Source organism: Phyllobates terribilis, unplaced genomic scaffold (assembly GCF_046119375.1).
Source record: "Phyllobates terribilis strain yellow unplaced genomic scaffold, ASM4611937v1 Scaffold_12__6_contigs__length_324123572, whole genome shotgun sequence".
NCBI classification, from domain to species: domain Eukaryota; kingdom Metazoa; phylum Chordata; class Amphibia; order Anura; family Dendrobatidae; genus Phyllobates; species Phyllobates terribilis.
Window position 1 is genome coordinate 15,304,565 of NW_027362772.1, and position 16,437 is coordinate 15,321,001.

General features: G+C 46.8%; 1 protein-coding gene across 1 annotated transcript; it reads left to right on the top strand.

The window, feature by feature from the left end:
- Positions 1-270: 270 nt before the first annotated feature.
- Positions 271-12,019, top strand: LOC141172933 (dispanin subfamily A member 2b-like). Its single transcript, XM_073657547.1, has 3 exons — positions 271-468; positions 9,849-10,090; positions 11,793-12,019. Exons 2-3 carry the CDS (start codon positions 9,989-9,991, stop codon positions 11,928-11,930), a joined length of 240 nt encoding a protein of 79 aa, XP_073513648.1. The 5' UTR covers positions 271-468; positions 9,849-9,988; the 3' UTR covers positions 11,931-12,019.
- Positions 12,020-16,437: the final 4,418 nt, after the last annotated feature.

Below are 16,437 nucleotides of genomic sequence, written 5' to 3' on the forward strand. Positions count from 1 at the left end.
TTGGGCTGCACCAGTCATGAGGTCCTTTTCCTTCTGATTCAATAGTGTGGAGCCTTAGCTCTTTTTTAGGTTTGTGAACTTGTGGTTTTGAGCTTGACCACCCAACCAACCTGGCACCACCGCAGAGAGCTGACCGCACCATGACTGACAGCTGCAGCCACACCGGCCCAGTGATAGCCTACAGCTCTGCATGCTGCTCACTAGACTAATCCCAGGCAGAGCTATATCCAGAGTTCCCAACACGTAGGATGAAGATTTAGTGTCCTGCCCCCTTACCCCTGTGTATACACACTTCTATAACATAGCTGGTTTTTAGCCTTCAAGTACTGGGTGTCAAGAACTGTGCATGGTTTTAATAGGCTTCACCTGTACCAACTGCATAACCGCAGCAAAACATGTTAAAACCCGAAGCAGAGACCAGCGGAAACTGGGTGATTGTGGGGACAGGACCTGCAGGGCGTCAAGGAGGTAAGTAGGGTTTCGTTGATTACTTTAAAACAGTCTGAGACATGTAAAAAGTATTGTTTCTTGCAACGAGCCTTTAACAAATATTAAGAGCTCCTGCATCTGGAAACCTTGAAAAAAGTCCAACAAGTTAGATCTGATTTCTCCTAGATATGTTTTGTGGCCGGTGCCAGGAAGAAGCAGCCAAAATCAATTGTACTGGATGATAAAAATCTGGAGTGCATGGCAATGCTGTCAACAGGTCAAAAGTGTCCATTATTCACATTGCTCCCCTGAGTATGCTCGGGGTTTGTTTTTGTTTGTTTTTTTATATCCACAATATGGTTCTACAAATATGGACTTTTTATTTAGTGCTAAGTTTCTTCAAGAGGGTTTGTCACTAGGCTACTCTGAGGCATATCTTTAGGCTGCTCTGGAGGCATGTCTTTAGGCTGATTTTGGGCGTATCTCTAGGCTCCTCTGGGGTGTATATCTCTAGGCTGCTCTGGAGGCATGTCTTTAGGCTGCTCTGGAGGCATGTCTTTAGGTAGTTTTGGGGCATATCTCTAGGCTCCTCTGGGGTGTGTCTTTAGGCTGCTCTGGAGGCATGTCTTTAGGTACCTTTGGGGCATATCTCTAGGCTCTTCTGTGGTGTATATATCTAGGCTACTCTGGAGGAATGTCTTTAGGTAGCTTTGGGGCATATCTCTAGGCTCTTCTGGGGTGTATCTCTCTAGGTGGCTCTGGAGGCATGTCTATAGGTAGCTTTGGGGCATATCTCTAGGCTCATCTGGGATGTATATCTCTAAGCTACTCTGGAGGCATGTCTTTAGGTAGTTTTAGGGCGCATCTCTAGGCTCTTCTGGGGCATATTTCTAGGCTCCTCAAGGGAGAATCTCTAGGCTGCTCTGCAGGCATGTCTTTAGGTAGCTTTGGGATGTATCTCTAGGCTCATCTGGGGTGTATACCTCTAGGCTGCTCTGGAGGCATGTCTTTAGGTATCTTTGGGGCATATATCTAGGCTCTTCTGGGGTGTATATCTAAAGGCTGGTCTGGGGCGAGTCTTTAGGCTGCTCTGGAGGCATGTCTTTAGGCTGCTTTTGGGCACATTTCTAGGCTTCTCTAGCATGTGTCTTTAGGTAGCTTTGCGGCGTATCTCTAGGCTCCTCTGCGGTGTGTCTTTAGGCTGCTCTCGAGGCATGTCTTTAGGTAGCTTTGGGGCATATCTCTAGGCTCTTCTGGGGTATATATCTCTAGGTTGCACTGGGGCGAGTCTTTAGTCTGCTCTGGAGGCATGTCTTTAGGCTGCTTTTGGGCACATCTCTAGGCTTCTCTGGAGGCATGTCTTTAGGTAGCTTTGAGGCGTATCTCTAGGCTCCTCTGGGGCATGTCTTTAGGCTGCTCTGGAGGCATGTTTTTAGGTAGATTTGGGGCGTATCTCTAGGCTCCATCGGGCCATATCTCTAGGCTCCTCTAGGGCGTATCTCTAGGCTGCTCTGGAGGCATGTCTTTAGGTAGCTCTGGGGCATATCTCTAGGCTCATCTGGGGTGTATATCTCCAGGCTACTCTGGAGGCATGCCTTTAAGTAGTTTTGGGGCGTATCTCCAGGCTCCTGTGGGGCATATCTCTAGGCTCCTCTGGGGCGTATCTCTAGGTTGCTCTGGAAACATGTCTTTAGCTAGCTCTGGGGCGTATCTCTAGGCTCATCTGGGGCATATCTCTAGGCGACTCTGGAGGCATGTCTCTAGGTAGCTTTGGGGCATATCTCTTGGCTCATCTGGGATGTATATCTCTAGGCGGTTCTGGAGGCATGTCTATAGCTAGCTCTGGGGCGTATCTCTAGGCTCATTTGGGGCATATCTCTAGGCTGCTATGGAGGCATGTCTTTAGGTAGCTTTGGGGCGTATCTCTAGGCTCTTCTGGGGTGTATATCTCTAGGCGGCTCTGCAGGCATGTCTATAGGTAGCTTTGGGGCATATCTCTAGGCTCATCTGGGATGTATATCTCTAAGCTACTCTGGAGGCATGTCTTTAGGTAGTTTTGGGTCGCATCTCTAGGCTCCTCTAGGGCATATCTCTAGGCTCCTCTGGGGCGTATCTCTAGGCTGCTCTGGAGGCATGTCTTTAGGTAGCTTTGGGGTGTATCTCTAGGCTCATCTGGGGTGTATACCTCTAGGCTGCTCTGGAGGCATGTCTTTAGGTAGCTTAGGGGAATATATCTAGGCTCTTCTGGGGTGTATATCTCTAGGCTGCTCTTGGGCGAGTCTTTAGGCTGCTCTGGAGTCATGTCTTTAGGCTGCTTTTGGGCACATTTCTAGGCTTCTCTGGCGCGTGTCTTTAGGTAGCTTTGCGGCGTATCTCTAGGCTCCTCTGGGGTGTGTCTTTCGGCTACTCTGGAGGCATGTCTTTAGGTAGCTTTGGGGCGTATCTCTAGGCTTTTTTGGGGAGTATATCTTTAGGTTGCTCTGGAGGCATATCTTTAGGTAGCTTTGGGGCGTAACTCTAGGCTCATCTGCGGTGTATACCTCTAGGCTGCTATGGAGGCATGTCTTTAGGTAGCTTTGGGGCATATCTCTATGCTCTTCTGGGGTGTATATCTCTAGGCTGCACTGGGGCGAGTCTTTAGTCTGCTCTGGAGGCATGTCTTTAGGCTGCTTTTGGGCACATCTCTAGGCTTCTCTGGAGGCATGTCTTTAGGTAGCATGGGGCATATCTCTAGGCTCTTCTGGGGTGTATATCTCTAGGCTGCACTGGGGCGAGTCTTTAGGCTGCTCTCGAGGCATGTCTTTAGGTAGCTTTGGGGCATATCTCTAGGCTCTTCTGGGATATATATCTCTAGGTTGCACTGGGGCGAGTCTTTAGTCTGCTCTGGAGGCATGTCTTTAGGCTGCTTTTGGGCACATCTCTAGGCTTCTCTGGAGGCATGTCTTTAGGTAGCTTTGGGGCGTATCTCTAGGCTCCTCTGGGATGTGTCCTTAGGCTGCTCTGGGGCGTATCTTTAGGCTGCTTTTGGGCACATCTCTAGGCTTCTCTGGAAATGTCTTTAGCTAGCTTTGGGGCATGTCTTAAGGCTCCTCTGGGATGTGTCTTTTGGCTGCTTTGGGGCCTTTTTTTAGGCTGTGCTGCATAATTACCTGTTGAGCCCCGCCCCCTTGTTAAAGACCACTAACTTAACACTAAATAAAAAAGACCATATCTCTGCAACCGTATGATGGATTTGCAAAACAAAAATAATGGAATACTCAGGGGAGCAGCGAGAATAAAATAAAAACGAAACTGCCCACTTTCTGCCTGTTAACAGGTCCTCTTTAAGTCTAACTATGAGTGGACGCTGGGGCCTCTCTTTTGTCTCTGTAATCAGCAGACTTGACACTCCCCCCCCCCCTCTGATCCAGAGACGTTCTCCAGTACCATTTGCATTACTGCAGAGGATCTCTAATTCACCAAGGTTACCTACCCCTGATTAAGGGATTGTGTCCACATCACACGATCCCCACACTCTCAGATACTGCTCTCATATCTAGTTGTAGACCAGAGTTTGGGACACTAGACACTAGACAGCATCAGAGCCAGAGGTGGTGAGTAAATAACCAGCCCCAGGTCCTGGACTCAGAAATGTGCCTATTTTTCTAATCTGACTAGGACCTAATCCAACATGACTTGGGCCTGGCATTAAGTAGAGGGGTCTGCAGACCCCATCTCTCCTCTTTGTCCTGACTACAAGATCACCATGTGCCTTGGGTCAAGGGCTCACTAGGAGAGGTGGATCCTCGAAGCCCAATGTCTGATTGGGCAGACAGGCCATGGGCGTCGGTGCAGCAGGCGGGTGTTTCACATGGGAAACAGTTTGCAGAATTACTGGAAACTTCAAGCATATCAGAGACGTCCAGGAGACAGCAGGTAGGTATCAAAGTTATTGGAAGCAGCAGGCATACCGGAGATGTCTGGGAGACCGCAGACAGGCAACAGATTTACTGAAGGCCACCTGTAGACATGTACCAGAGACAAACTAAAAGTCTTAATGAGGTCCAGGAAGCCACAAGGAGACAGGAGACGTTCTGGAAGCCACAGGCAGAAACGTATCAAAAGTACTGGAAGCTGCAAGCGGATAGAAGATGTCCTGTCCTGGATGCTACAGGCAGACACGTAGCAGAGACAAACTAAAAGACTTAATGAGGTCCTGGAAGCCGTGGTGCACCAACAAACTAAGAGATTTAATACCATGACACAGGTGTGTGTCTAGGTAGCCCTTATATAAGGCCAAGCAGATGATCACATGGGACATCTGCAAAGCCCGACGTGGAGCACAACAGAGTTCAATGGATCTGGGACAAGTACATAACACTCTGTGGCTCTCCAGGCCTCAGTCACTGATATCAGGATTACAGCTCTCATATATGGTTCTCCAAAATAGCGCTCTAGGCAACCTATGGTGTGCCCGCTCTGCGTGCCTCGTGGCACTTGTTCGACGTCAGAGTCCCCCAGAAAAATGGCTGACTTTGACCTCCAAGAGTTCAGACCCCAGACCTAACAAGTTGCAAGAAGGAAATCATCTGTTTCTGTAAGTTATAAAGTACTGTGCAAAAGTGCAAAAAGTGCAAAAGTGCATCATCAGTATCTGGGTACCGCCCATCACCTGCATCATCAGTATCTGGTGACCGCCGTCGCCTCCATGATCAGTATCTGGTGATCGCCTGTCACATCCATCATCAGTACCTGGTGACCGCCCGTCGCCTCCATCATCAGTATCTGGTAACCGCCCGTCTCTTCCATCATTAGTATCTGGTGACCGCCCATCACGTCCATCATCAGTATCTGGTGACCGCCCGTCGCCTCCATCATCAGTATCTAGTGACCGCCCATCGCCTCCATCATCAGTATCTGGTGACCGCCCGTCGCCTCCATCATCAGTATATGGTGACCGCCCATCACCTCCATCGTCAGTATTTGGTGACTGCCCATCACCTCCATCATCAGTATCTGGTGACCGCCCATCACCTCCATCATTAGTATCTTGTGACCGCCCGTCGCCTCCATCATCAGTATCTGGTGACCGCCCATCACCTCCATCATCAGTATCTGGTGACCGTCCGTCCCTTCCATCATCAGTATCTGGTGACCGTCCGTCACGTCCATCATCAGTATCTGGTGATCGCCCGTCACCTCAATCATCAGTATCTGGTGACCGCCCATCACATCCATCATCAGTATCTAGTGACCGCCCATCATCTCCATCATCAGTATCTGGTGACCGCCCGTCCCTTCCATCATCAGTATCTGGTGACAGTCCGTTCCCTCCATCATCAGTATCTGGTGACCGCCCGTCGCCTCCATCATCAGTATCTGGTGACGTCCGTCACGTCCATCATCAGTATCTGGTGATCGCCCGTCACCTCCATCATCAGTATCTGGTGACCGCCCATCACATCCATCATCAGTATCTAGTGACCGCCCATCATCTCCATCATCAGTATCTGGTGACCGCCCGTCCCTTCCATCATCAGTATCTGGTGACAGTCCGTTCCCTCCATCATCAGTATCTGGTGACCGCCCGTCGCCTCCATCATCAGTATCTGGTGACCGTCCGTCACGTCCATCATCAGTATCTGGTGACCACCCGTCCCCTCCATCATCAGTATCTGGTGACCGCCCGTCGCCTCCATCATCAGTATCTGGTGACCGTCCGTCACGTCCATCATCAGTATCTGGTGACCGCCCATCACCTCCATCATCAGTATCTGGTGACCGCCCATCGCCTCCATCATCAGTATCTGGTGACCGCCCGTCGCCTCCATCATCAGTATCCGGTGACCGCCCGTCCCCTCCATCATCAGTATCTGGTGACCGCCCGTCGCCTCCATCATCAGTATCTGGTGACCGTCCGTCACGTCCATCATCAGTATCTGGTGACCGCCCATCACCTCCATCATCAGTATCTGGTGACCGCCCGTCGCCTCCATCATCAGTATCTGGTGACCGCCCATCACCTCCATCATCAGTATCTGGTGATCGCCCGTCGCCTCCATCACTTCCTCTGGTCACTTGTACATAGGCTATGAATAGAGATGAGTGACATGTGGGGTTCGTACCGGACTCAAACCCCGAACATGGACTTCTCCTGGAAGTCCGTTTTACAGTCTGGAGAGAGAGCTTTTCCAGTTCCAGAGTTTGGGTCCCCATTGACTTCTATGAGTTTCGGGTACAGTGCTGGTACCCAAACCCAACTTTGGACTAAAGTTTGGTCGAAAGCGACAAACCCAAACTTCCACAGGTCTGCTCATCCCTAGTTATGGAGGATCTCGGCAGGAGGTTGTGCCAAGCATCTTGGAGAGCTGAGCCCAGATTTCCTGTGTATGAGGCTTGTGTGGATCCTTCTGTCTATTCATGTGATCACAGACGGACTCAAAGTTCTATTTCTGAAAGCATTCTTCTTCCTCGGCAGCATTTTTTCCATTCCTACATAAAATTTTTGCACAGTGCTGTATTTGATTAAGGGAAAAGCCGGGTGACGATCAGTATGGGAAGATGGTTACAGTTCACACAGAGGCTGAAATCCTTTGTAACACTGTAAGAAGTGATAGACTGCTCATGAACCCTGTGTCATATGTGCAGATAAATATCCCGTATTATTACGGAAGAGACCACAGGGTCGCCTGTGACAGTCTTAGTAGTAGTGTCCTACTGTGTCACTCATTCAGAGTCCAAGTAAACCGACAATTGAGCACGACATTCATTTTTTTTCAGCTGTGCATTATCAGACTGCCGCACCCAATATGGCTCTATTTTCTGTGCCAAACTTGAAATGTCCAGATCTTCAAAAGTGCCATTGTTGACATGGATTTTTTTGACCCTGGTGTAGAAAATTTAGAGACTGAGATGTCTCGTGAAGAATCTTGGGACCAAAAAGATGACCAGGCATACGAGACTTAAGAGACGACTTCTCGTAAAGTGGAGGCTCCATTGAAGGAGCACAGGAAATTATGGAGGAATATAAGGAAGTTCCAAAACCTAAAACTACTGTTGTACCACATTGTGCAGCCGAAAATAAAGAAACCATTAAGGTGATGTTTATTGCATGCCTAGATGGTAGAAAGCCAACTGGTAGGGTGGAGAAAAGAACATATGAAAATACTAAAGTGAAGTAAAAGAGAAACCTGGTTCCTCTCTTGGTCTGTAGACTTTAACCAGGAGGAACGCGACAAGAGTAAAACTATAGTTTCCTCCTCTCAATTCCTTTGGGTCTGAGCTTCAGATTTTCTCCAGGTGCTTCCAGCTTGGTCTCTATTTCATCAGAGAAGAAGTTAAGAACTTCAATGTTGTGCTTGTTTGGTATCATGACAAACTATGCAGACTGATTCACATTCTGGATTTTCCTGTGTCCTTGTTTAGCCATAACTTGAAGTCGAACGGGTCCATCAAATGATCTGTGGAAGTGACCAAGATATGGAATAAATGGTAACCCAAGGGCATCAAGGACAAGAAGCCATATTGGCGTTCTACCAGGAGAGGATTGAACCTAATGCGGGCCAATCATATCTGACCTGGAAGTCCCTCTATTCTCCCCTCAAAGACACTGCTCCACCGACCCGGCCAATGCTACAGCTACATATTGCCAAGACAGCAGCCAATACAGTTTGTTAGGGGTCCGGGTGGTGGAACCTCTATGCTTCGGTGCAAGGAGGGACCAGAGGGGCGTAACTAAGTGCCTACTCAGACCGACCCAGGTCACACGGCGGCTTAGTCGACTCCTTGAACCAGGGAGGAACCGGGCAGGTGGACCAGGTGCCACTCTGGGACCGACCTTGTGTGAGAGCAGTTGACTCCCACGGGTCAGATGACAGGAGCTGACCGGTACAGCGGATGAGCATGGCAGGAAGGCTGGTGGGTGATCAGGGTAGATAAGCAAGCAGGTACGGCTGATAGCCAGACTGGTGCTCCGGGTAGGCAAGCAGGCGGATACAGCGGATAGCCAGATAGGTGCTTCAAGTAGGCAAGCTGGCGGGCACGGCTGATAGACTTGCGGGAGGGACTGTTAGACAGACTGGCGGGCAGGACTGACAAGCAGCAGGACCTGAGGGCTGAGGACAGTGTTAGCACACAAAACAACAACCTTGCACAGGCACCTCAATTTTGGAGGAGGTGCCTTATATAGGGGAAGTCCTCCGGCCATTGACCAGGGACTCTTTAGGACTACGCGCGCGGCCCCTTTAAGAGGGAGGGAATGGGCGCGCCCCCTATGCACAGTGCCCGGTGCGCGCCACAGCAGCAGCAGGGGAGCAGGAAGACGCCGGACCGGGGCGGTGAGGGGAACGATGTCTATGCCCAGCAGGAGGCAGAGACGCCGATGCTACACCGTTGAACATGATGGACCAGTTGTGTTTTCATCTGCTGTGCCAACCTGTAAACAGAAAGGCACCACCCAAAGAACCAGGCTCAGTCGTTCCTCGGTAGATACTAGGAGCCCTGATCCCAAGACTTCTGTGTCAACAGATTAGACCAGTGGCGTAGAGTCAGGGAGGGTATTCATTGTCGTAGGTGGCGTTGCCACATTAAAGTGGACAAGGTTGTCTTCTTCTTCCATGGTTGCTATTGCACAAATCCTCTAAATCTAGGATTTCGCCCTAAGACATCATTTTTTTTTTTTTGCTGTCTTACCTCTGGGTATCTGCAGTTCCTATCACTCACTGAAGGAACCGTCCGATGTTACAATAGTTGCGTCGCTTCCTTTGTCTTTTTAACTATTCGATATTTTGTAATTGATTTTACTGTTAACATTTTGCAACCCTCAAGTCCAACGAAATCTCGGTCTTACTACTGACATTACCAAATCCCACCGCGAGCAGAAGGAAACCAGGTCTGGAGACAAAGTTGCTTTATAGACCTTAGTACTTCTGGCGATTGCATATATAGTAATTCATTAATGTATCTTCCGATCTTAAACGTTGCAGATAAAGAAGCAAAAAGAAAATTTGTGGCTGTTTGTGGCAGCCTGTATTCTGCTCATAAAGCATCCTGTGCACGGGGACCTTGGACCGTGGACTTTCTTTGGTCTACTCCACCTGTAACAGTGGAGAGTCCCATATTGGGAGCATTTAGGGAATTGCTATCCTTGCAGTTTCCTAGCATAACGCTGATTATGGTGGTCTGTATTCTGTCGAAAAATCATGCAAGAAAACTGTGGGCAATTAGAAATTTCTCTATCACCCACAAGGTAAAGGTTTGTAATGTAAGAGAATTTAGGGAATTGCTCTACATGCGTTTCCCTAATGTACTAAGAGGAAATTAATTTTATCATATAGTTTGCAGAAGACTTCACTGATTGTCCCAAAACTTGTAACTTTGGAGAAGTAACATCAGTGCAGTGCACAAAAGATGCACAGTATGACTCCACCCTTGTGTCATAGGCTCCACCCCCGTGTCATAGACTGCATCCCTCATGACACAGACTCCGCCCTCGTGGTAAAAATCTTCTCACCTCAAGGTCTAAGCATCACTGCACGGCTGGAGAGATTGCAGCGAGTGGTGACAGCTCCTTGTTACAGCCATGTCAAGCACCGGACAGAAGGATTACCTGGGCTGGTCCATCTTCAGCACGCTGTGCTGCTGTCTCCCCATCGGGGTGGCCGCCCTCATCTTTTCAATAAAGGTAAGGGAGAAACTTTTTAAAGTATTTTTTTTTATCTTCCTTCTTATTTGCTCCAAATTCATCAAAATGAAGCAAAACATTTTGGTGCAATTTAAAATATATTTCTTTGCACTTTTTTAGACTAATTTCACACTTTGCGTATTTGCTGAGGATTTTATGTGTGAATTTGACGCACCTAAAATCCCCAGCATTTTTTAGCTCCAGCAAAGTGGATGAATTATTACTTATTTTCATCCAATATCTTAATGATACATTTTTCATTTTTTGGCAGAAATTGCATGAAAAAATGTATTTTGGGTGCATTTTTTATATTCACTCTTTGCAATGTAAAGGCAAAAATCTTCATCGACAAAATACACATGTAACACATGGAAACTCTGCTGCCTAAAAGCTGCACCAAATCCGCAGCATGTGAGCCCAGCCTTAGGAAACCTAAAATGTCCTAACTTAGTGTCCAACTGTGCAAAAAAATAATAATTGATGGACTTTGTGCTCCACTAAGGGGCCGCAACACCACTGTGCAAAACTTTGGTGACATTCCGAAAAGTTGCAAATGATGAATTAGCAAAAAATATCTGCATAATGAAAACCTCACTCACGTTGTAGAGCAAACCCAAAAAATTAGAGAGTGAAAAAAGAGCAAAAAGACATTGGGAATTTTTTTGTAAAAATGAAATTACATAAAATCCAAACTTTTACTTAAAAAAAGTACCCTGGCTTTCTCGTCTCCTGCATCAAATGCCTTTACAATTTACCTAGAATGATACATTGTGTCTGCACAGGAAAAATATTGGGTGGGAGAAAGGCTTGGTTCATGGTTTACCAAAAATTTTTTCTTACTCTTCTATTGAGCAAAACATTGTATATGGGCGAATAAAAAACTGACTGTTTTGATCCCTTATACTGAGGGGACTCGACGAATTTTGGATTTAAGTAGATTAATATGGAGTCGCCTCTTTGTCGAAATAACGGTTCCTGCTCTTCTGGGAAGGATTTCTACAAGATTTTGGAAGTGTCTGAGATATTTTGCCCCTTCATCCAGACCCAGATGTTGGGGGGGAGGCTGGGCTCACAATCTTCGTTCCTTGAGGGTCCCGGGTCTGTGCGGCCGCTCATGTTCTCCTCCACGTCTGGATGGAGCTTGTGCACTAAGCACAGTCATGGGGAACAGAAAGACTGTTCCCACAAAGCTGAAGATACAATTGTCTGCAATGTCTTGTGTTGAAGATTAAGATTTCCCCTCACTGGAACTAAGGGCCCAATACCGACCCCTGATAACAGTCCATAGCATTAGCCTCCTCCACCATCTGTACAGCAGCACAATGCAGTCAGGGGGTAACGTCCTGCTGGAATCACCAAACCCAGACCCCTCCATCAGACGCAGATAGAGAAGTGCGATCCATCACTGTACAGACATGTCTACTCCAGAGTCCAGTGGTGGCGGGTTTACTCCACTTCATCCGAGGCTCGGCATTGTGCTTGGTGATGTACGGCTGCATGCAGTTGCTCAGCCATGAAACTCCCCGCAGGGGGAACAGTGCTTGTGCTGATACCAGAGGAGGTCTGGACTCTGCAGTTTTTGGGGTCAGCAGAGCGGTGGGGACTTTTCTGCCCTTTGCATCTCTGCACTTGAGAGATCCTAACTTTATGTGCGCTCTATAGATAGATTTCTGACCTGACACATTCTGCTTCTCTATTTCAGGCACGAGATGCTTCCAATCAGAATGACTCAATGACGGCAGCGAAACACTCCAAGACGGCCTTCAACCTGAATATCGCCGCCCTGGTGGTGGGAATCATCTTCATAATTATCGTTATAGTCGTGTCCAACGTGCGATAGGCATAACCATACGCCACTTCCCATGCCCAGAACCTGATGATGGCACTGCTGCCTGCCCCATGGTGTCCAATAAAGCTGATATTTTCTGATCCCAGTGTCTCAGCACTTGGTTCCTTGACTTCTTGGTGGTGATTTCCCCACAATAAGACATCAGGAGACACATACTACAGGTCACATTGCCAGAGCGCCCAAATAGTGCCATACAGTGCCCTCCTGGTTTTATATGTTGTCCGGGTACTGCCACAAAAAGTCACCTAGTGCTCACATAGTATAACAAAGTGCCCACCGAAGGCTAAGAGCTCCCAAATTGTGCAAACCGGCCAAAGTGTATGGATTATCAACACATACTCTGCCCCCATAGTGCCCCACTGTGACCATGTGGCCAAATGGAGCACAGGGAGGGGCACCCAGGGGCAGACACTGACAGCTTGGGGCCCCTGTGCAAGAAATGTGTCTGGGCCCCCCCCTCCTTTAATAGCGACCAAGCTACAGATATATATATATAGCCACGCACAATTATATATCTTACATGCTTTCCTTTATTATGTATATTGCCGTCCCTTATTACACAGTGCCCTCTCTTGTTATGTACAGCACCGTCCCCTTACACTGTATTTTATTACATAGCTTATTGTAATTGTGTCGATTATTGTAATTGTTTTTATTATGTATACCCCCTTTCACATGTAAAGCGCCATGGAATAAATGGCGCTATAATAATAATAATAATACCGTACTCTCTTGTTAGATGTATAATGCAATGACGGCTGATGGTAAAGCTTCTTTTCTAATGGAGGCGCTGATGGACTGGTCTTCTGGTCACCGGCTGCTCCATCAGAATTTTATATCTAACATGAGACGACTATGTAATAAAAGAGGGCGCTGTGATTAACTATAACAAGAATACGCTATGTAAGGGACAGCACTGTACATAACAGCAGAGGAAGCTATATAATAAGAGACGGCACAATATATAACTAGAGAGGATGGTATGTAATAAGGGAGGGTGTTATACATAATAAAAGAGGAAACTATGTAACTAACTAAGGACGGCGTTGTCAAAAAATCATGGAGACAGCACGCTAGTCAGGTGAAAAAATGGTAAGTTTTAATGGCCCATGAGGTAACGTTTCAGTCCAACAATGGGGACCTTTCCCCATTGTTGAACTGAAGCGTCGCCTCATGGGCCATTAAAACTTACCATTTTTTCACCTGACTAGCGTGCTGTCTCCATGATTTTTTGATATTGAACCGACTGGTATGTACCTGGGAGGCATTGCACCATTTATGTGACTAGTGCTGCTCTTTATCTTGACTTTTTTTAAGGACAGCGTTAAACATAATAAGTGAGTACACTATATACTAAGGGACTGTGCTATACATACAGTCCTGCTCATCGTTATTGGCACCATGAAGTGTAAGTACATATTGTAGAATATCTCCTGAAATAAATGAATCAAGTGAAACAGTTTTTTTGTGTAGAGACTCGTGTTAAATACAAAAGACAAGCAATGTAAAACAGAAAACAATGGGAGGGAAAAATAGAAAACCCTAAAGCTTGCTGTGACACTGGAATTGGCACCTTTTACATTAATTTAGTATGGAAACACATTTTGACTCGCCTGTGGTAAATCACAAAAGAGATTCTCCTGTGATTAATTGTCGGTGCCTATGAGACATGAATTAGCCAATGGATGATGACTTCAGTTTTTAAAAAGCCACATGGTAGGCCCTGTTCCTTTGTCACAATGGTGAAGACAAAGGAGCTGTCTGAAGACGTCAGAACTGCTATTATTAGTAAACACAAAACTTCCAGAGGGTATAAGGCCATCTCCATAGACCTTGGTTTCCCAGTTTCAACAGTGCGCAATGTTATTAAGAAGTTTGCCAACCGTGGAACCGTCAAGAACCTCCCTGGACTTGGGAGAAAGATGAAAATTGACAAGAGATGTCTTCGAAGGTTGGTGCGAATGGTGGAAAAAACACCACGTCAAACATCCAAAGACCTGAAGGCCAACCTGGAACAGTCTGGGGTCATGTTTTCAACAAGTACCATATGCCACACACTAAACCAAGCAGAGCTTTATGGGCGAAGGCCAAGGAAGAAACCATTGCTGAAGAAAAGACATAAAAAGGAAAGACTGATCTTTGCCACAGAGTACATTGACAAACCATAATCCTTCTGTGAATATGTTCTGTGGACAGATGAAAAAAAATAGAGCTTTTTGGTAATGCAAAGAAAGCAACAGTTTGTTTACAGACGGCACAATGAAGCTTATAAGGAAAAAAAACACCTTACCTTAAGCATGGTGGAGGATCCATAATGCTGTGAGGTTACTTTGCTCTGTCTGGTACTGGAGGCCTTGACCGAATCACAGGAAATGTGAAATCAGAGAATTATCAAGATATTTTAGAGCGAAATCTCCAACCCAGTGTAAGAAAACTTAGCTTGAGTCGAAAATCATGGGTCCTCCAGCAAGACAATGTCCCAAAGCACACATCCAAAAGTACACAGGAATGGTTGAAAAAGAAAAAATAGACTGTTTTACAATGGCCAGCAATGAGTCCTGATCTCAATCCCATTGGAAATCTTTGGGGTGAACTGAAATCTGCCATTGGGAAAAAGAACCCTGCAAACATTCAAGAGCTTGAACAAACTGCAAAGGAAGAGTGGGAGAAAATTCCAGCTGAGAAGTGCAAGAAGCTTATAGATGGCTACAAGAAATGTGTGCAGGCTGTCATCAGCGCCAAAGGGTGTGACACCAAGTATTAATTGGGGGTGTCTTTATTGCTGCACATGCTGGGTATTCTGCTTCTTCTTTGTTTTTCAACTTCCATGTTGCAATTTCAATGTTTTATTGTTGTATTACTTTGGGCACTAATTAAAAAATCCTGAGGATACAACTTTGGTACATTTCCATTATTTCTGAAGAAATTGTACAGTCTATGAAAAAAATGAAGGGGTGCCAATAATGGAGAGCAGTACTGTATGTAGATGTGGATCCATGAGAAAATGTGTCCCTCTATAATTCTCTACGAATCACCTAAAATGCCCAGCGCCAGATCACAGATAGAATAAGAGAGAGCAGAAGGATGGCAGCGTCACAAGACCTTGTGCATGGCCCGGCGGGCTCCCCATGATGTCTTGTATTTACTCCATCATTATTGCACAGACATCCAATCAGAGCGATTATAGGTCAGCGTTCACACTGATGACTCATAGCCACAATGGCCACAATGTGGGGAATGTGGTCAGGAGAGAGGACCTAGGGCTTAGTCAGCGAGACATAGTACACAACATACAGAAGACAGTGTGTAAGAGAGGAGCAGAGAGAAATGGAGAAATAATGATAGAGAGGACAGAACCGGACTGGGGCTTAAAATCAGGCAGACACACAAAGCCCACCTGCCCCATGCAATGTTGCCCCTTCCCACCCAACTCTGGAAAATTAGCAGCATGAAGGGCATGCGTCAGTCATTTTTGCTCACACCCGTCACCACTTCCTGAAATACTGTAGGTAAACAGCCCCATCTGCACAAGAAGGAAACGAAAGCTAGGGCATCGAAAGCAAATCTAGCGAGATCGTCAGAAAAAAAGGTGCACGACTGAAAGGACACAATGAATGGACACGGCTGAACGGAAACGAGTGAATGGACACAATGAATGGACATGGCTGAACGGAAACGAAAGAATGGACACAATGAATGGACATGGCTGAACGGAAACGAAAGAATGGACACAATGATTGGACATGGCTGAATGGACAAGAGCGAATGGACACAGTGAATGCACATGTCTGAACGGACAAGAGCGAATGGACACAATGAATGGACACGGCTGAAAGGAATGATAGACACAACGAATGGACATGGCTAAACGGAAACAAGCGAATGGACACAATGAATGGACACGGCTGAACGGACAAGAGCGAAAGGACACAATGAATTGACATGGCTGAACGGACAAGAGCGAAAGGACACAATGAATGGACAAGCTGAACATACAAGAGCGAAAGGACACAATGAATGGACACGGCTGAACGGAAACGAGCGAATGGACACAACGAATGGACATGGCTGGACGGAAACGAGAGAATGGACACAATGAATGGACACGGCTGAACGGACAAGAGCGAATGGACACAATGAATGGACATGGTTGAACGGAACGATAGACACAATGAATGGACACGGCTGAACGGAACGATAGACACAACGAATGGACATGGCTAAACGGAAACAAGCGAATGGATACGGCTGAACGGACATGAACGAATGGACACAGCGAAAGGACACCGCTGATCGGACATGACCGAAAGGACACAATGAATGGACACGGCTGAAAGGACATGACCGAAAGGACACGACCGAACGGACATGACTGAAAGAACACAACGAAAGGACACAACCGAAAAGACACAATGAAAGGACACAGCTGAATGGAAATGAGCGAATGGACACAGGAATGGACACGGCAGAATGGACACGAGCGAAAGGACACAACGAA